The sequence below is a fragment of the Electrona antarctica genome, assembly GCF_951216825.1.
Source record: "Electrona antarctica genome assembly, chromosome: 8".
In the NCBI taxonomy this organism is placed as follows: domain Eukaryota; kingdom Metazoa; phylum Chordata; class Actinopteri; order Myctophiformes; family Myctophidae; genus Electrona; species Electrona antarctica.
The window spans coordinates 47,623,440-47,645,623 of NC_136789.1; the positions used below are offsets into that span (position 1 = coordinate 47,623,440).

Here is a 22,184-nt window from a genome sequence, read left to right on the forward strand (position 1 = left end):
AGGAGTTGGATAACGTAGCCAACATGCGCACCATTGTCAGTAAACTTCCATACAAGTTGAGAGAGAGATGGAGGAGTGTTGCCTTTGATATTGAAGAGAGGCACTCTCGACGACCCAAGTTCAAAGACCTTGTGAAGTTTATTAACACACAAGCCAAGGTTGCGCTACACCCTTTGTTTGGAGATATAAAGGACAGCAGCAAGGGACAAGCTACGTCTCCAGTAAACTTCTCAGAGAGGAAGAGTGTTAAGACAATTTGCACCACAACTGCGACACCAGTAAATAATCAAGCAAGGGTCGGCACAGAGGGAAAACCAAGTAAGAAGAGTCCTACCGGCTCTGTCAATGCTTTCACTAAGCTGTGTGTTTTTTGTCAAGGTGACCATAGCATGGTACAGTGTAAGAAGTTAAGGAAGTCATTACATAAAGACAAGATCGACTTTCTCAGAGGGAAAGGGCTATGCTTCGGTTGCTTGAAACCAGGGCACATGAGCAAGTCCTGTGAGGAGAAATTAACCTGTGAAGTCTGTTCATGGACACATCCCACTGTGTTACACATGAAAGTCAAAGACAAGGCCAAACCTAAGGAAGAATCATCGGAGGATGGTTAGATGCAGTCTGTGGTCAGTGGGTTTGTGGGCGCAGAGAACAAGATGTGTTCCGCCAACGGGGCTGGGGAAGCAGAGAGTATCCTTGCCATCGTTCCTGTCCAAGTAAAGGCCAAGAAAGGCAACACAGTGGTTACTTCGTATGCCTTCCTCGATCCGGGCAGTACTGCCACATTTTGCACAGAAGATCTCATGAATGAGCTCAACCTACGTGGGAAGAAGATTGACATTCTCCTAACAACCATGGGGGATCAGAAGACAGTCCACAGCAATATTGTAACAGACTTAGAGGTGAGCAGTCTGGAAGGCAGCAATTTCATTGAGCTGCAAGAAGTATTCTCTCAAAAGACAATTCCGGCTACTACAAGAAACATTCCACGGCAAGAAGACGTGGACAGGTGGCCTCATCTGGAGCGAGTGTGAATCCCCCACATCAACGCGGAAATAGGTCTGCTGATTGGGACCAATGTGCCAAAGGCAATGGAACCAGAAGAGGTCATCAGGAGTGAAAATGACGGGCCGTATGCCGTAAAAACTGTCCTTGGATGGACAGTGAATGGACCCTTGAGAGAGGGCAACTTCGATGCAACAAGAGGTGGAGTAGCGCATGCTACATCCAATAGGATATCTGTGGCTAAGCTGGATGAACTGTGGAACCAACAGTTCAAATATGACTTCCCTGAAGGTTGCCAAGAAGAACAAGTGGGGATGTCCAGAGAGGACCTCCAATTCATGGACAGTGTGTCACAGTCTGCTAAGCTGGTAGAGGGGCATTACTGTATAGGATTACCACTAAAGAACAAGGAGGTTCGAATGCCCAACAACCGGGTTGTAGCTGAGCAGCGTGCCTTGAACTTAAAGAAGAAGCTTCTCAAGAATCCCACATTTTGTGAGGACTACATAACGTTCAAGTATTACGCATCAAGAGGACAGAAGGTGGAATCCTTCGTGAAGAACCAGGCCTGGATCACTGGGCCAGACTTTCTCACCAAGTCAGCTTACAGCTGGCCAGAGAACCCTGATCATATGAAAGATCTCAGCACAGCAGATCCTGAGATGAAGAAAAATACCACTGTCAATGCTCTGGCAGTAGGAGAACAGTCGGATACAGTGCAGCAACTGATAGAGCACTACTCTTCATGGACTCGCCTGAAGAAAGCGGTCGCATGGATTCTTAAGGTAAAGGACACATTGCTGTGCCTGGCCAAGAAGAAAAGGGATCTGAGTGCTGACATTGCACTGTCTGGTGCCGACGAGGATCAACAAAGACGGCAGCTTCAAAAGGCTATGGCGAGCTACAAAAGGAGCCTCAGCACAAGAATGCTCACTGTGGATGATCTGAAAGAAGCTGAGCTAAATATTATACGCTACTGTCAGAGAAGGACGTTCCAAGAGGAAATCAACACTCTACAAAAGGGTGAACCTGTCAGAAGGAGCAGCCACATATACAAGCTCAATCCAGTTCTCCAGGATGGAATTATTAGAGTTGGTGGAAGGCTCAGTCGCTCAGCCATGCCAGAAGAATCCAAACACCCAGCTATCCTGGCTAAGGGCCTTCGGGTGTCAGAGCTCATACTTCAAGAGGTACACAAAGTAGTAGGTCACGGTGGTCGCAACCACGTTCTGTCCGGGCTGCGTCCAAAGTACTGGATCCCCGGTGCTAGTGCAGCGATCAGAAGAGTCCTGGCTAAGTGCCTTGTATGTCGGCGACTGCATGGTGTTACTGGACAACAACAGATGGCAGACCTACCACGCAACAGAGTCATACCAGATGAACCGCCCTTCACTAGAACCGGCGTGGACTATTTTGGTCCATTTCAAGTTAAGCTTGGAAGAGCTACTGTGAAGAGACCAAGACCAGTGCACTAGATAGACCCATCACTAAGGTCTGTCTTCTGCTAGAAGCAGTATGAATACCGTTGAACTGTGACAATATAAGAGACACTTTTGTTGTTTTCTTTGGTTGAAACTTTAAGACCCACTGTTTTTTGTGTTTCTGTTAATTGATAATTGTTTCTAAGATAAGAACAATTAGGGGCTGGGTATGTAGGAGGCAAAGCTTAAGTTATTGTATTTGCTGTGCTTTAAAGGAGCATTCAGTGATTTGAGTGATTTGGAAAACCACCCAGTCCGCCCCGGTAACAAAATGTGCACATGCACGCTCTACAGTGGGGGGAAGTGCAACAGGCCAACAGCATGTGCACCCACCCGCCCCCACTCGATCATGATTGGAGGAAGGCCCCTCTCATCCTGATTGGATGAAGGCTTTGCCACCCGCCACCAAAACTGAAACTAGGGTTTTTTTGACCCCAGGGGCTCACTGGGGACAGGGAGGAACTCCTTATATGGTCAGCACACTCTATAGTAGGGAGGATTATCCAGAAAAAAAGAAAAAATAAGTGATATTTAGATTAAGTCAAATCACTGAATATACCTTTAAGTACCGTATGCTTTGAAGTAATTGATGTCTGATTGATAGCCCAATTCCTTTGATCTTGCACTTCTAAGTATGTGATGTCTTAATTACCTGTGCTTTATTTGTGCTTTGAAGTGTGTCATGTCATTCCTAGCTCAATTCATTTGACCTTCCAATTTGTGTCTGACCAATCACACACTCTGCAGTAGTGATTAGTGGCAGTTAGTAACACCTGTTAGCTTGCTGGCAGGGGGATTTTCTCATTCCAGTTTTGCAGGTGTAGAGTCAAAAGGTTTTGTACCGTGCTCTGCTGTTTTATGTAATACTCTGTGGTTTGGTGACGTGCTCTGAAGCTTTATAGGATTTCTGACGTGCTCTGTCATACTCTGTTTTATTTTTGCCCAATTGAAAGTAAGTTTTTGTTTTTGATCAAGTAAAGTTTTTCGTTGAGCTTTATGGACATCTCAGTGTGGATTATTTTCTTTTTGGGAACAACACCACGCAGTCCTTCAATCAAATCTCACATTTGGTCCCACCCATTTTTGAGACCCACCAAATACGTCCTTTTCTGCTTGCAGCTGTATTTATGGAGCTTTGAGGATTTGTGTACACACAAACATTGAAGACAAAAGTATATGTAAACACAAACATTGAAGACAAAAGTGAGGACGCAAATCGTTATTGGCCATAATCAGATGATGTATGATGACATATGATGAAAAGAGCGCCCCTCACTTCACACGGGTGCGCACGCACGCACGCACGCACGCACGCACACACACACACACACACACACACCCCTACACAAGTGCCTGTGTTTGTCGTAACGCCATAAGTCGTAACGCCACAGGGGATAGGGCACAGCACTGTGTATAAAACGTAACAACTGGACAGAGGAGGGCAATCATGAGGGCTCCTCTAGACACACACCTGCTTTCATACCTGACATTGTTGTCTTCCATCTATTCTTTGTCCTCCTCATCTCTCTCTTCTTGTGCGTTACAGGCACCGTTTCATCTCAACAGAATTGACCAGCCTGGGGACTTGGTTCTGGGTGCAGTGTTTGAGATCCACCTCTCCTCTGTCTTCCCTGATCTGTCCTTCACCTCTGAGCAACAGGACCCCATTTGCTATGGGTGGGTATCACAAATGCAATAGCAAGCAAGAGAATGGGTGACCGTGTAAAGGATTAGTTGATGTATATTTCTACAAAGATGAATATGCAAGGTTACAGTGGACATTCTGTGTGTTAGTTTCAACATTGATGCATTCAGATGGGCCCAGACCATGGCTTTTGCCATTACAGAGATCAACAGAAGCCCCAGCCTGCTACCCAACGTGACTCTGGGGTATATTCTCTATGATACCTGTTTCACACTTGGACTTGCATTCCGTGCAGCCTTGTCATTGATCAGTGGGAGAGAGGAGCAGTTTCAGTTGGATGAGAGCTGCGTTGGGTCTCCTCCAGTTCCTGGAATTGTGGGTGCTGATTCCTCAGCTAATTCTATTGCCATCTCTAGTGTATTAGGTTTGTACAGAGTGCCCATGGTAAGTTTCTTACGTGAATATTTGATATTATTCTTAATTTTGGTGATTTGGTTGTTTATCAAATATGATGTAGAATGTAGGCCTATGTAGTTTCTGGAAACCAACTGTTACCTTTCAGGATTCAAAATACATAAATTAAATATAAAAAAATAAATAAATTGCCGATCTAGACGCTCAACATGTAGATCAGCTTTTTTTTATACTTTTGCGTGACACCATAGTATGAAGTAGGGAATTAATTTACAAAAATAAAAAATAAAGTTAAAATATGAAGATAAGAGGTTTCGGCCCAACAGCAACGTTGCAGTATCTGTTTTAAAGCTTGAAAAATATAACTACTTGCACGCAGAGCATGTGAGCGAAGCAGGCCGATTCAGAATGTATCTTTCACAAGGTCAGAGAGAGTGCAATGCATATCTGTTCCAGGTTTGATTCATTGTGGACCTGAGCGTATGAATTCTACAGCCCTGAGTCAGGCCGCTCTCTTGGTCCCATATAAAGTCTTTGTATTTGGGGTCGGGGAGTAAACTGTTTGGTGTAATATTCACATCGTTTCACCTATTATAACACTGTAACATGAAACATTATGACACCATGACATGTTATATAACATGACACATTTTAACAGCAAACACGATGCATGATTGACAATACGATACATGAACGATATTGGTTCATTCATTCAATTCGATTCAATGATTTTAAATCAGTACAGTACCTATTGCTGGCCAGCTGAGCCTAGGTGGTGTCTTGCGCCTAGGCCACTACTTACTTGGTATGGATAGTTTTGGAGCATGTTGGCAAGGATAGCCACGGTAATGGCGCTCGCCACTTATAGGCTCTGATGAAATTCAGGGTTAAACTGCCTTGGGCTGCCGTGGGGGCAGATGGGTCTGTTTATTTCCTCACAGTGTGTCTTAGAGAGTTCCCGTACATATTGAATATATATCTAGTCTCGAACAAAAATAGAATGTGTGGCTAGTGCAGGTTTTTGTATGGGAAAAAATATATAATTATGGATAGAAATAATAACACAGTTTTTAGGGGAAAACGTATTATTATGGATAGAAATACGTGATTCTCTGGCAAATACTTTATGGACAAACTGGCACCTTGACATGAACACAGAGATTACACACATGCATCAATAGACCAAATGGATTGGATTTTTTTAAATTGTTAAATACAATGCACACACAAAACTATTCTAATTATAAGATCCCAACAATGTTAACATTCAAAAAGATATACATTGCAGCATGTGCACATTGAAATGTCAGGCAAGATCATATTGTTAATTCCTGTGTTCCTGTGGGGGGAGGGGGGAGAGAGAGAGAGAGAGAGAACAATTGTGTTGCACAAGCTCTTGGTTGACATGCATCCAATGTGAGCATGATGCCTCACATGCTTTGCCTGCAGGGGAAATTTGAGATAGAGAGAGAAAAAAGGAAGCATATTAAAGACATGTTGTGCCTTTTTTTCCCCCCAGATAAGTTACTATTCCATGTGCTCCTGTCTGAGTGACCGGAATCAGTACCCTTCCTTCTTTAGAACAATCATAAGCAATACCATCCAGGTGAACCTCTAAGTAGTACACATTCCACACAAACTTAACAAATACCTCCCTCTAGTGAGTGTAAATTATATTGCACATCATCGCCTCTTATTTGCTTGTGTGTACTATACTGCTGGAGCCTGACGTCTTTGTTCTCTTTAGAACTTTCCATTGTGGAATCTGTGTAGGATATTCATGTCTTAACAAAAACATTAAATGCCATTGACAATGAAAGGGGAATTTACATCATATGTGGACGAGCAAATCGCCTTTTTCTAAACACAGTGCAACTGTTTTAATTCAGCTCGGGGCAATATAGCTATGTCAAGTGTGTGTATGTGTGTTCTGCATACGTGGCTGCTGTTTCGCAAGACAAAAACACTGAGTTAACTCAGTTAATTCATTTGTGAAATTAATTATGCAATGCAATTAATGCATGCTTGGATGACCCACCCCATACATCCCATAATCCCATCCACTCTGCATAAGTCAGACCTTATTGCCATATAAAAGGCTGTGCAATTTACACCCTAACACACTGGATTTGTTACAAAGGATAAAACATACATACAATTCAATTGTGTGTGTGTGTGTGTGTGTGTGTGTGTGTGTGTGTGTGTGTGTGTGCGCGCGCCTTTGGTTATGTATATTTCCAACAATATACAGAAAAACATGGCATATTTGGACAGCTCACATTGTGTCACTTCGCGCCACACTGCCAGCTTATGAGTTGCTGTTATTAATATTAATATTAATATTATGTTCTGGGGCACTTATCCCTCCATTCTCTATCCCATCAGGTGCGAGCTATGCTCCAGATCATGATGAGGTTTGGGTGGACCTGGGCTGGACTGCTGAATAGTGACGACGCCTATGGCCGCGACGCAGCCCAAATCTTCCAGTCGGAGCTGGCCCGGTCTGGCTTTGGTTGCCTGGCGTATTTGGAGGTTATGCCCTGGGACAACGACCCCGATGAAATCCAGAGGATTGTCTCTGTGATGAAGGAATCCACGGCTCGCGTGGTCGTTGTCATTGTATATGGGATCCGTATGATTAAACTCATGGATGAGGTTGGGGCTATGTGACCCATGTTCATTTAGGAACGCATGATTATTATGAGGAATCTGCATGCTATGTTGAAGTGAACACTTTCATATTGTTGCTGTCGGGCACTGCCCGAATATATATATATATATATATATATATAATTAATGCTTCTTCATCATACAAGAGTGCTGCACAAAAGGAATGAATATGGCAGATCCACAAGCTCACAGTGTGATGTGACGCGCTGTGAGCTTGTAGATTGGTTAGTTTCACTATGCGTGCGTGCATGCGTGCGTGCGTGCGTGGGCTATTTAATGCAAGCATTTCTTAATTGCAATTTAATCACTTCAGGTTCGTCACATTAAATGCGCAGCAATTGTGCATTTATTTTCCTTTACACTTTTTTTCTTAACTAAATAATCAAACCAATCACACATCTAATTGCTAGAATTAAGTATGATATTGTTAAGATTGTATTATATCATTTTTCTCTTGATAGTTAACAGAAGATTGTATATCTTCTTCTTCTTCTTCTTCTTCTTCTTCTTCTTCTAATTATTATTATTATTATTATTACTAGCCCTTGCCCGTTGTGAAATACTTGGCCGCGGGGGGTACTGCACCCTGGGTGCGTTTTTGCATTTTTAATTCACTAATAAATTCATTATTAATTTATAATTTGTTAAATTGGAAAAGGGCTTCGTTAAGACCTCCACATTATTATGGTCAATGCCTGTGTGAAAAGTGGGAGTGATTGGTGCAGGCAGTGAGGAGCTACGGCAGTGTTTCTGACACACAGACACACACACACAGACAGACATTCAGACATTGTCAGAATTAATGCCACAGACGAAAAACAGTCTAAGTCCACACTATTGATCCATAATGTATAAAAGATAGATAAGGGTTCAGGACAACGAGGCCTTTTCGTGGAGGGGTCAGAATTAAATTTGGACTGTTTTTCGTCTGTGGTTATAGTATGATTATAGTATGATATAGTATGATGATAATATAGTATGATGATTATTACTTGCGCAAGCAGAGCGCGCAAGTATTGTGGTCGTGCTGGTACGAATGCACGTGTATGCTTGGTAGGTATTGATGGTGATGTAATTAAGATATGAATCAATGCCGGGTTATAACTGGTTTTGATGGTGACGTAATAAAGATAGGTTTCAGATTACATACATGTATACATACAGACATTACCTTTAATTCACCCGACACTGAACATATCCTAATTACGTCCCCATCGACAGCCAGTTATAACCTGATATTGAAACATATATTAATTACGTCACCATCAACATCAGTATATATACCTACCAAGCATACGCACATAAAAATCCAGCCAACCACAGTATAGTAACTTTCAACTTACAACTTACATACATGTATACATACGTTACATGTTACGCAACCAATATTGAAACATATCGTAATTACGTCACCATTGACAGCCAGTTATAACCCAACTTTAGGATTTAATTTCAATGTTTTACAGAGAGGCTAAGATTTGAAAATTTGTAGCGGTCGACATTACTTGTGCGCTCTGCTTACGCACTAGTGGCCTACTTGTGTGCAACGTGCAAGTAGGCACTCGACAGAGTGCAGTTCTAGTTGTTATTGTTATTATTGTTGTTGTTGTTGATTACCACAATCAACAGGTGGTGCGGCAGAAGGTGACGGGACTGCAGTGGATAGCCGATGTGGGCTGGATAGCAGACCCAAACCTCCAGACTCCTCGCTACATGCCCTACCTGAGAGGCACCCTGGGTATTGCGGTCCGTCGTGGAGAGATACCGGGCTTCAAGGACTTCTTGTTAGAAATACATCCTGAAAATGACGTTGACAGCCATGGAAATATCATAGTGAGTCTTTTAATTGCAATGTTTCAAGGTGCTCTTGATCTTGTTACATCTGCTCCTCCGACATTGTAGCAGCATAGGAAGATAAAACAAGCAAACACGCATGCACACACGCACACTCACACACACACACACACACACACACGCACACACACAATAATAACCTGTGTAAAATGTGCTGCATTGGTAAATGGAAGACACTTGATTGTGAAGGTAAGAGTGGAACAAGAGAGTTGTTGTTTCTGCGAATTTATCACATAGACGTATGAGTTATGTGCAGTCAAAATGTGTTTTGAACAGTCAAAACAAGTTGTATCATGCAGAATATGTCACAGGCACTTTCAAATGAGAGGGCACTTCTGAGTAAAGTTGGCAAGCTGGGCTATTTTTGAGAACCACTGTTCTAAACCAATATTCTAATCCCAAGAGTTTTCGGCAGTCAAAATGTGTTTTGAACAGTCAAACAGTCTGGCTCTCCACTACATATTATTCAATATGTACAGGAACTGACCCCACAGGGCAGTGGACGTGGATATCTCTTTAAGACACATCATCTATGGTGGCCCTGCCCTGATGCCAATCAGCAGGCTATTTAAGCCCCATCCGGGCATGGCCACTTTGATTGACTTTTGATTGACACGAATTTCGGAGCGGCTATTTCGTGGAGAGCCAGTCTCTCCACTCAGAGAACCTGGGTTACAGTGTAACCCTCCGTTCTCTATCGTGTTCGAGACTAGATATATATTCAATATGTATGGGAACTCTCTAAGACACACCGTGAGGAAATAAACAGACCCATCTGCCCCCACGGCAGCCCGAGGCAGTTTAACCCTGAATTTCATCAGAGCCTATAAGTGGCGAGCGCCATTACCGTGGCTATCCTTGCCACAGGCGATTGCCAACATGCTCCAAAACTATCCATATAAGTAGTGGCCTAGGCGGAAGACACCACCTAGGCTCAGCTGAGTAGCATGCAAGAACGACTCCCCCAGGGTGAGCGGATGCCGTCACGCTCCGTCGGTAGAACCGGGTGAATGTAGACAGAGTCGACCAAGTCGCTGCTGTGTAGATTAAATCTCTATCAGAGATGCACCATTCCACAGCGGTACTCCCGCCTGCTTGTATTCCTGTTGGATCGACTTAACACTAGGATGTCTGAAAAAAATGCACTACTAATATGACGGCTAACGGTCAGGCTGACCAGTGTTTTTCGTGCTATTTCATTGGCCATTGTCTCCCCCACTGTCTAATGATCTTCACACCTCTCTCTGCACCCGTTGACGGCTTGCCATTGTCTTCTAAATGTTACATTCCAACGAATTCAAGGCAGCAGTTTCAACTAGACAGGACAACTCAAAGTTATTTTTTATTTCAGTTTACCAAACTATAATTATAGTGACGGTGTGAGCGCTTTATTGAATACCCTTGCGCAGCAAACACTGTCCGACTTTGTATTGAGCCAATACAATAGGCTACCACACGTTATTGCCAGAGCCAGGCACATTGCTCAGACGAAACACGACATTAGTTATATATTGTCATTTTATATAGAGGGGGAAACATCGATGTAATTAATATATATTTGATTGATTGTGCCAAAAAAAGGAAAGAGCTGTGCGTGCATGCGTGCAAATCAGAAAAGTTTAGGCTGCAGACAAAGGAGTTGGGGAGCGGCTATAGCCTTCTATATAATGCTGCGCACATATTAGCCTATATATATTTTAAAAATACCCAGCATAATTTTTGGGAAGGCTAAGCCTGGCCTAGCCTTACATACCCGCCGCCTATGATCGATGTCATTTATATATATTTGATTTATTGTGCCAGCAGAAAGGTCCGTAGCAGCAGCACGGTTTATATATAAACCATAGGATAGATCAAGTCATGTGACGCATCACTGCCACAAATAGTGCTACAGCGTTATCTAAAATGCACTTCCGCATACCTCACCGTCAGTTACTTGGATATTTTCTCCCTCTCCACGAGAGAGGGAGAGAGAGAGAGGGAGAGAGAAAAAAAGAGAGCCGTGATGCGTGGAAATCAGTTCCACTGGTCGCGTGCAGAAAAGTTTACAGGCGAAGGACGGACAGAACTGTTCTTCTTACTGATAAAACATTTAGAAGTTCGGGACGTCTATCGGGTTGGACTGATTTCAAACTGTCATTTTTATTTGGCATCGCGCTGATTCGCGCATCGGCGAACATTCTCGCTCCAAGGAAATGTCGGTCGGGTCAAACAGACCATGCTATAAACTTTATTATTCCAGGATAATTGATTCATTTTTATCATCGCCACCTTACATAATTATGCTATAAAGATGGCGTGTATAGTCAACATGTATTTATATCTATTGAGCTATGCGTTTGGTTGAAACAATACGCCAGTCAGTCAATACACCATATTTCACCATATTTTTGATATATGAAATGAATATGCGCGACATAGTCACAATGCTATAAACTTTATTATTCCAACATAATTATGCTAAAGATGTCATGCAAATGACACATTAGCTTGAACAATGCCCGTCTCCAGCCGGGAGGGAGGTGTGAAAAGCACTGCTTGTGGGGGAGAAAGGGTGAGGGCTCTAAGAGCGGTCCCACGGACCGAAAAAGAGCAGACATTTTAGTAGAATTATGTCTAAAATCATATTTCCAAAACGTTTCAGATGAAAAAAAAAACAGAGATGGTTTGAATCGAACATTTAGAAAAAGTCATGCAAGGGGAACTTTCTCAGGACTTCATGGGCAAAGAAAATCCACTTCAAAATTTCAAAATCGGTCAGCCTGACCGCTCCGACGCGCTAGTGTTAATGTAAATCGCTCTGGATTAAGAGTCTGCTAAATGCCTAAATTGTAAAATTGTAAAATTGGATCACCCCTGTGATCCAGTGGGACAGTAAGGCTGTACCTTAGCCATTTTTTTAGGACTCGAACTTCGGCAGGAATTTTCGAGCGAACATCCGGACCATTTGTTTCTAATTAATTAAAAAAAATAACCTTTGATCAGAGCGCAGCGCGTCTCCCCTGCTCTTTATCAATCTCCAAATGAATGTGCACAGGAGATGGGACAGCAGAACTAGGTGATATTTCTTTAAAAAATCATAACTTCTGACAGGAATGCACTAGAAACTTGCTTATATCGCATTATCGCCGAGATATATTTTCGAGTTAATAAAAAAAGGGAAAAAATAATATTTCTTATTTAATAATAAAAAATAAAAAAAATGGTTCAAGCCCATTAATTAAGATTCGAGTGCCAACCCTAACGAGCGAACATTCAAACCTTGAATGTTTGGGGACAGCCTTATGGGACAGTCCAGCCTTCGACCGTGGTCTACCCAGGCACTTGTCGGACACCTGATTGAGATGTGCCCCCTTGGGGAGAATGTCGGGTCGAGGCGTAAGACTACTCCATCACCTGGCCTAGGCCTGCAGAGCTTGTTATGGATTGACATAGCTCGCAACTCCCACATTTCTCCTTGCAGACGTGACAGACTGCTGTCTTGAGTGACTGGATGTCGGGCTCACTGACTAAAGGATTTTAAAGGGGGCTCATCATAGAGCCTCCATGCAGGGCTAACGGTATGGTCCCCAAGTGGGACTGGTGGGGCCCTAACCTGAGCTCCTCTGAGCCCCATGGTGCCCTTCGGGAAGTGTAACCAGGTTACTGCAGTCTGCAGGGACTCCCACTCAAGTCAGCCCGCCTGACACTAGGCCAACAGACTGTTGAAGGCCATGTCCTGATGCAGAGACCAGCACACTCCGAGAGGGGGGTGTTGGCTGCCACACGGATACCACACTGGTATAACCTGATAAATGCGGACGGCATCGATACAGAGTCCGTCACACAGATCTCAGATAGAGGGACACCTTGTCGTCAGCACATGGGCAGCGAGGCCCTGCGTGGACTGTGCCCACATCCCTGTTGGGGCTGGCCTGTCTGCCCACCTATACCTGCTGGATTGTTTCACAACCTAATGAGGGTCTTGGAGACCATCTGTCTAAGACACTTAGGCCCATTCAAGGCCCTGACAGGGCCCAACAGTGACTGCAACCCTGCTTCGACCCTGCTTAGGAGAGTGGGAAGGGTGCAACTCAGCAGGCTGACTGGCTCGTACTCTGATCAGGCCGTATGGTAGAATGCAAGGATTGGTGCCAGCACCACCTAAACATTGCCAGTAGGAAGCGGCAGCATCCCTCATGTACTGATAGGGACATTCTTGTGGCTGACACTGCTAACAGCAAGAATGCTGTCCTGCTAGTCTCATATTTGCCAATGAAAGGCAAAATTAGGTCAAATGTCCGTCAAATATGACGTAAATTTAACCTACTAATCAGATAAATTCAGTTGTTCATATTGGAAATGTAACCAACTAATCAGATAAAGTCTGATTAGTCAGTCAGTTCATGAGATATTGTATGATGTATAATGATAAGAGCACCCCTCACTTCACCCGGGTGTGCTTTTTTGTGTTGGTTTTGTGGATTAATGGAATGTCAGAACAGGTCAGCTCCATATATGGAGATCTAAGGGTGGCAGCAGGGGAAGTGTCTTGAGTGTAAAGGGTTTGATGAGGGCCCAGGTAGGGCCAGGCCTTAATTTTGTCGGCCTGTTGAGAACTCTACTAATAACTTTGGGTGGGCCCATCTAGAGTTTGAATGGACAGGTATCAGTCAAAAGGGAGACATCAAAGAGGAAGGATGGGTTTGGAGGGAAGATCACATTCGCTGATGCTTTGTCTGTCCGCAAGATGCATGTGTTTAAGCTGCAATTTCAAGCTGATGTCTGTTTTTAAAGTCTTCATTCTGTTTCTTCAGGTGAGGCAGTTTTGGGAGCACACATTTCAGTGTAAATTTGCACCCCTTCCGTCAGAGTGGGTGGACGCTGGTGGAAGGGTGTGTACTGGACAAGAGGACCTAGGAACAGCCGAGACAAAACTTTTGGATATGTCTGACCTCAGGCTAGAGTATAACGTGTACAAGGCTGTGTATGCTCTGGCCCATGCCCTCCATGACATGTTGCAGTGTGTGCCAGGAAGAGGGCCTTTCACTGGGCACAGCTGTGCCAGCTTGCAGAAAGTCCAGCCATGGCAGGTGGGATATTAATGCACTACTACTTACTAGAGTTTTAGTTTAATTTTGAATAATAAATTATAATAATAATTGAAAGCAGTAAATTCAATTGAATTTTATTATAGGGACAAATGAAAAAAAGTTGGGAATAGAGATAGGAGAGACGGAGAGAAGGAGAGATGGAGGGAGAAAAATCAACTGTAGATCCAACAACAGTAAAAATTGTAAAAATATCACACCAATAGCAATAATAGCTGTAGCAACAGCAGTATGACAATAATGGCAGGTACAATTGCAGTATATGCTATCTAGTCAGATAATATAATGTATGCACAATAATAATTTTAATATAATGGCACAAAATTATATGGTATAATAAAATATCCATAGTCCATGGAGAGAACTGGGGCCCTATTTTCGCCATGCTGAGGTACTTTCAGACAGGCATCAATTAATGCAGACGTTATCACCTGGACAGGTGTGCTCATGAGGGGCGCGACAACGCATAAGTAAAATTGGCATGCGTGTGACAATTTCATGCGACGTACGTAAATACGTTTGCGTTGTCATTTGCTGACATCTCGAGGGCGTGTACAAAAAAAAACAAAAAAACGTTGGTCTCATTGGAAATGAATCGCTGCCCAACTGAAAGGGGTTTTATCCCTAAACTCCTTTGCGTTTGTTTTTACTATTTTGAAACTAGCCAATCTACATCGACACATTGTGATCCTGTAGATTTGAACAATTCCATTTTTCTTTTTATAGTAAAAAAGGTAAAGCAGTTTAGGTTTTTTCAATCTGCTATTTTTGAGGAATCATGGAAATGTTTCATGACATTTTTAGAATCGGCATCAGGCCTTAAAGGATTAAACGTAGAGAGGGCCTCGTGGAAGAAAACTAGAAGAGAGTTCCACAGTCGAGGAGCATATGGTACTTAAAATGCTCTGCCTCCTGCTCTACTCTTAGATATTATTGGAACCGCAAGCATATTTACACAGTGGGAGCGCACTGGCGTCCTAGCAGGCGTATAAGACACATTATACAATAGGTCGTTTCGAGGAAGCAATCTGATTGGTTGAAACGGCTTCTAGCCGTGGATCAAACCAGCACCATTCACCACCTAATCAAAACAACAGCTTCTCTGTTTAGACTGTTTAAACTAGGCTAGCTAGTTTCTTGGGACATTTGAGGTCGTAGTGACAACATCTGTCATTAAAAATATATATTTCTTCAGCGATTTTCTTAGTTTTAAGGGTAACTGTTGTATAATTGCAATATTACACTCGAGGGTGTGGTTTAACGTGATTATTGCCACTTCAGTGATGCTTGTGGAACTCGACTTTGTCTCGTTCCTTACCGCATCACTGTCGTGGCAATAATCACGTTAACCCACACCCTCTCGTGTAATATTGCTTAAATGAGCTATTTTAATATGGAGGTGCCTGAGCAATATAGTGAGCATTAAGAGCTTTGTAGGTGAGGAGGAGATTTCTTTTTTTGCATTAAACCAGGACCCAGAGCAGAGAGGCCAATGAAGGTAGAGAGATTATCTCTTTTTGTAGCTGCTGTCAGTACACTCGCAGAAGCATTCTTGACCCGCAACAAATGTGTGAACACATTTTGAGACTTTTGCAATATTACGCAGGTAAAAAAAGGCAGTATAATTGCGGCTCATCCAACACTTTATATCCTCGAGACATGCTTAAAGTTTATTTACGTGATTTGTGTTCCCCATATGGCTTCATCAACATCTTTAATTGAGCATTATTCACATGGTGAATGAATACTGTGATACACCAAACTCCATGTCAGTTCGACACCTACAGTAGTTGTTTAAAGACACGTGCTCTTCATAATTCTGTTCATCACCATTTCTAGCTTGTGTATTACCTGGAAAAGATCAACTTCACCACGTCATTTGGGGATCAAGTATTATTTGATGAGGATAGTGATGCCTTGCCAATCTGTGATATCATGAACTGGGTGTGGCTCCCTGATGGAAGCACAAAGGTTCACAATGTAGGTATGTTTAAGAAGTCAGCCTCCGCAGGTGAAGAACTCTTCCTTGATGAAGACATAATCTTCTGGAACTTTGAAACAAAAAAGGTCTTTGGTTTTCTAAATTTCCAAATGTTGAGCTCATGCTGTGAATTGTGATTGTGACTGTGATTGATCATTATTACTTTCATCTATAGCCGCTTAGGTCAGTGTGCAGTGAGAGCTGTTTCCCTGGAACCCGCCTGGCCAGAAGGAAAGGACAACCTGTCTGCTGCTTTGACTGCATTGCCTGTTCTGAGGGAGAGATCAGCAATGAGACTGGTAGGTTTACATTATGTCCTGTATGTACAGTAGCTTACCTTTAGGCCAATATTGTACTTGTCGGTCACTTTAATTTTCTCTTCTGTTAGACTCTACAGAGTGCACCAGCTGTCCAGAGGACTTCTGGTCCAGTCCCCAGCGTGACCACTGTGTCCCTAAGAGCATGGAGTTCCTCTCCTACCATGAGCCCCTTGGTATCTCCTTGACAACCATCACATTGCTAGGCACAGTCATATGTGCCATTGTCCTGGGCATATTTATCTATCATCGAAGCACACCCATGGTACGCGCCAACAACTCAGAACTCAGCTTCCTTCTCTTGTTGTCACTCAAACTATGCTTCTTGTGCTCACTTCTGTTCATTGGTCATCCCAGGCTGTGGACTTGTCAGCTGAGGCATGCAGCATTTGGGATCAGCTTTGTGCTGTGTGTCTCGTGTATCCTGGTTAAGACAATGGTGGTGTTGGCTGTGTTCAAGGCCTCCAAGCCTGGGGGTGCAGACATTATGAAGTGGTTTGGTGCTGTACAGCAGAGAGGGACAGTTCTGGGTCTTACTTTTATCCAGGCGATAATCTGCACAGCCTGGCTTGTGTCTGCCTCACCAAGTCCTCATAAAAACACACAATACCACAGTGATAAAATAGTCTATGAGTGTGCTGTGGGATCATCAGTTGGTTTTGCTGTGTTGTTAGGTTATATTGGGTTACTGGCACTCATAAGCTTCCTACTAGCATTCATGGCAAGGAATCTTCCCGACAACTTCAATGAAGCCAAGTTAATCACTTTCAGCATGTTGATCTTCTGTGCCGTGTGGATAGCCTTCATCCCAGCATATATCAGCTCTCCAGGCAAATATGCAGATGTAGTGGAGGTATTTGCTATTTTAGCATCTAGTTTTGGCCTTTTGCTTGCACTTTTTGGACCAAAGTGTTATTTGATGATTTTTAAACCTGAGAAGAACACAAAGAAGGCCATCATGGGTCGAGATGCCTCCAAGCTGTAGAATGGGTATCATTATTGAACCACTGCCATATGCCTCTGTATTTTACAGCAATGATTGTACAGGTATATGGATATATTTGATTGCTGATAATGGTGTTCATATACATTTAGTTTTCTACCAGATTACATTTAAAGTAACAAACCATTCATAGATTAATATATTAACTTTAGTAACTAATAATCTATTAACCCTGTTTTGACTGATGAAGACAAAAGTCAAAATGTCATGTCACCCCTGCAAAACAATAAAACACGTGCAGACCATGAGTGCTTCAGTACAGTATATTTTATTTGGGTATAGTCTCTCTCCTGAATTATTATTATTTTCTCTGATGCAAGTGCACGAGCCCTTATACCTTCAGCTGACTGAAGCGCGCAGGACATATCTTTACCAACATAACTATCGTGAAGAAATGTTGATGAAAAGTAAAAGTACTCCAGGTATGTATGTCTGTGGCCATGAGACACCAGGGTGGAACACCAGGAGTCGAATGAGTGACTGATAGCTATGATCATGGCACATGTATGACGTTTGAAAAACAACCCTGCAGTGGGAGAGGGGGGAAAAGGAACGCCAGGCAACAAACAAAACAACGAAAAAGCAAAAACAAACCAACAACACACACACACGCACGCACGCACACACACACCATGCCATTTTGGTCACACCGTAACTTCACCACTTGAAGTCCAATTGATATAGTTCATAGTTTAGCACTTGGGCCCATAGTACCAGAAGATAGGAGGGGGAGTCATTCAGGGATGACCGGGAAAGTGATTCCCTTGCATAGACAAGAAAAGGGTCCCATACACTATGTGGAATTATGTGACAGAGCCCCTCATTATGTATCTAATCCTTTCAAGCTGCAAATTATTAAAAATATCTCTCATCCATTGTGTATGGGATGTGTATGGGCGATTTCCATCTCATAAGTATTAGGCGTCTTGCCAGTAGTGTTACAAAGGCTATAAGGTCTGCTTGAGATCTAGACAGTGGCAGTTGAGAAATGCCAAACAGTGCTGTAATGGCATTAGGCAGTATAAGTGTCCCAGTTAATACTGTAAGTGTCACACCGATTTGTTAACCCTTCATTTTACGGTACGGTAATTACCAGGTAACTACCAGGTAGTAGTATTTACCCATTAATTACCTGGTAATTACATGTTAACTTACAGATACATTACTCAGTAATTACTATGTAATTACCAAGTATTGTATAACTATTTACTGTATAATCTCCTGGTAATTATATGGAACTTACCATGGTAAATGACACTGGTTGCCAGGTAATTACCAAGTATGTTCCTGACAATTACCAGCTAACTACCCGGTAATTATAAGTACTAGCCCTTACCCGTTGTGAGATATTGCCCCCCCCCCCCCCCCCCCCCCTTTGTAATAATTTGTTAAATTGGAAAAAGGGCTTCGTTAAGACCTCCATATTATTATGGACAATGCCTGTGTGAAAAGTGGGAGCGATTGGTGCAGGCGGTGAGGAGATATGGCGGTGTTTCTGACAGACAGACAGACAGACAGACAGACAGACAGACAGACATTGACTGAATTATAGTATGATTTACTCTGCAACCAGGCACGATACCCAGTAGGTACTAGGTCATTACCAAGTATTTTCCTGACAACTACCAGGTAATAACATGGTAACTGTATTCACTGTGTTTACATGGGTACTACCCAAGGGGCCAGTGAGGCTATTCAACGTTGAAGCTCTGGGCCCTAGTGGTAGGAGGAGGGACTACAGGCGGACCCGTGGATTCATGACCGGGAAACCCCGTGCAGCTGGGCTTTAACATTGTGACGTGACGTAGGACCATCACTCCAACGTCACCCCGGACCTCAAATTTGAGGTCCGGAGGAGGGACTTCCGGCAGTCTTCCGGGTGCTTCAAAACGCCACTGAGCAACTTCCACTGACATGAATAGCTGGGGGGGCGGAGCTTCGCGCCAGTTCAGTCTCTATCCTTTTATATACTCTATGGTACTACCCATGAAACACGCGGGTAGTAGCCTACCAGGAAATTACCAGTTGTTACTAGGTAATTTCCTGACAACTACCATGTAATTACTTGATAGGTACCCACTACCCAGTAAGGAAGGAGGAACTGTACTGTAAAAGGAAGCGTGCTCTATTTCCATGATATTACCATGTACCTACCTGGCAATTGTAATTATAATCGGGGGAGGCTCACATAGGGCAAGATGTTTCCTGTGGTTCTGTTTCAGAACCTACATTTTTCTGCGCGTTGGATGCACACATACAGCTACACCAAAGTCTCACCACGGCTGTCGAACACTCCTTTCCATAAGACGGACGAGTCTAAAAGTGACTTGTACCGCGGAAATCCACAGCCACAAGACGGTGTTTATCCACAAGCTATATTCAACTCTTCTCCGTAAGTTATATAGGACACGAAACTCAAGTCAGCCCGCCCGGCAGCTTGTAGTTTGTCCGTTCCCTTCTAAACTAGCTCGGCTAACTGCTAGCATTTGTTAACTCCAAGCTAACATCAGCCTGCTACTAATTAGCCTCTCTGCTAAGCTAGCCTGCAGCTAACCCCTCGCTAGAGATAGCTTGCTGCCTCCGTGCACGTGGATAGGCGCCAGGCCTCCTCATTCTCTCGCCACGCAGCCTGCAGCCTCGCTACTCTCAGCTACAGCCTCGGTAACAACAACCCAGCGGACCGAAGCTAACAGACGATTACAACGACCCGCCGCCTAGCTAGCAGTGCTCCACTGTTAACCCGGAGGTCACGTCTGAACCCTTCCCACAAAGGGAACGGATCTTCCGTGACTCTACACCACGTGGAGTAGCCTTCAGTCCTCGGCTGCTGGCTAGTCAACACAATGTAGGCCTTGTTTACCACAAGCTTTCTTCACAATTCCGAAAAAAATAATGTTTCTTGTTCGTTTTGTGGAAAAGGTTCCATTTTTTTTGTGGAAAAGGCTTCAAAAAAATAAAAATGAAAAAGTAATACATTTTTGATTGATTGAAAATTAAGAAAGTGGAAGAGAAGACCATGGCCACAGGAAGGGACAACGGTGATTGGATTCCCCCCACGGGTCTGGTCTCATCTCTCCAGATGACGGCCACTCCATGTGCATGCACTGCCTAGGCCTAGTGCATGCAAGAGATGCCTTTGAGATCCTAGGCCTCTGCCCTTGTGGTCTCCAACTCTCAGACAGAGAGAAAGGCTGCAGGCTCTCCAGAGTCAGAGCCCGCTTGGATGGTCCCACCCAAGATGCTCCCTCCCCCCTTCCTCAGCCGGGAGGCAGACCATGGCCCCAGCAGCAACAAGACACAGCGGTGCGAGGACGACTCTGGATGCCCCTCCCCTATCAGGAAGGCTCCCAGGACCAGCATTGACTCTGCTCGTCCCTCCTACGAGGCTTCAGCGACAGCAGCACCACGCCGCCAACCTACTGCATCGCTCTCTTTCACCTCTTTCAGAACAGAGAGGAGCTTTGGCTCCGACCTCCACTCCTCCTTCAGATCCAGGGACGACCTAGGCCTCTACCCCGACGTCCCCGATGAGAACGCCAACCTTGTACAGACGTCCCAACCATGACTACGTACCCCCCCCCACCCCGCTATCAGCTGCCAGCTGATATGGCTTGGGGAGAGTACATGGACCAAGAGGCACCTATAGATGACCTACACTACCCTCCTTCCAAGAGCCTCTTGAGGAGCATAGAGTCATAGACCAGGTGGGCTACGAGGACGATCTGGCAGACCTGGACGCCGACGCCCCAGGACTTCGTTTCGACGACGATGGCTCGCCTCTCCACGGCCATGACCTGGACGAGGAGCCTCCTCTCCAGGACGACAGCGCTGAGGCTCGCGCCGGGCCCTCACCTCCTCCCCGCCCACCGGTTGAAGAGTGGGATCTTGTCGAACGCCAACTGTTGGTCCAACCGTAGGAGCCTACCTACTCGACCCCACCGCATTAGGCCACTGACCAAGGAGCCCGTCCTGCCCACTAAAAGGGACAGCGATGCCAGCATGCCAACAACAAGCTCTACACGCTCATTACCGCACTGGTACACAGGCTTGTGGAGCCAGACCCAAGACATCAGCCAGGCCTCGCCAGCTGGCTCTGGATGCTGCTCTCCCTCCAGCGGAACCTCATCAGCCCACCAACGAGGCTCTCCCGAGTCGGGTGGCTGCGACAACGGGAGGTCGGATGCGGTCCTAGGCCGCTCCACCGACAATTGACCCCTCCGGAAACAGCGTCTCCGGAGGGGTCAATCGGACCCTGCAACCCCGTCTCCAGGAGGAGTGTGCTCGGACGCTCTCCCATACCCCCACCGCCTTGGGCTCCGTCCAGGCTGCACACCGGGATCGCCCCCGAAAAGGCAAGGCAAGGGGGATATGAGGCCTGTGGCGGGCTTAAACGCCACCAGGGATGTATGTAACGTACCGGACCTCCTCTTGAGAGGGCCACTCCGCTACGGCAACTGGTCTCTCCACCCTCAGGTGGCGAACCAAATTTGGCCAGTGACCACAAGGTCTACTCTATGCGTTTCCGCCACAGGAACTAATCCCACATGTGCTAGCCAGAGTGAGATTGCAGGACGTCCAACTAGTGCTGGTGGCTCCGGCCTGGGGATCATGGAGGCAGGACATTGTTCCCCTTCTTTACCACGAGCCTTGGCAACTTCCCCTGAGGTGGGACTTGCTGACGCAGGCCGGCAGAGAAATATTCCACCCGCGCCCCCAGGACCTGGACT

The 22,184-nt window shown here is 44.6% G+C and overlaps 1 protein-coding gene across 1 annotated transcript; it reads left to right on the forward strand.

Moving 5' to 3' along the window:
- Nucleotides 1-1,316: 1,316 nt before the first annotated feature.
- LOC306928804 (extracellular calcium-sensing receptor-like) lies at nt 1,317-17,439 on the forward strand (the record flags this gene model as incomplete). Its single annotated transcript, XM_079509076.1, has 9 exons — nt 1,317-2,306; nt 4,030-4,160; nt 4,299-4,362; nt 6,928-7,197; nt 8,842-9,045; nt 13,863-14,138; nt 15,996-16,223; nt 16,313-16,436; nt 16,526-17,439. 9 exons carry the CDS (start codon nt 1,317-1,319, stop codon nt 17,437-17,439), a joined length of 3,201 nt encoding a protein of 1,066 aa, XP_079365202.1.
- Nucleotides 17,440-22,184: the final 4,745 nt, after the last annotated feature.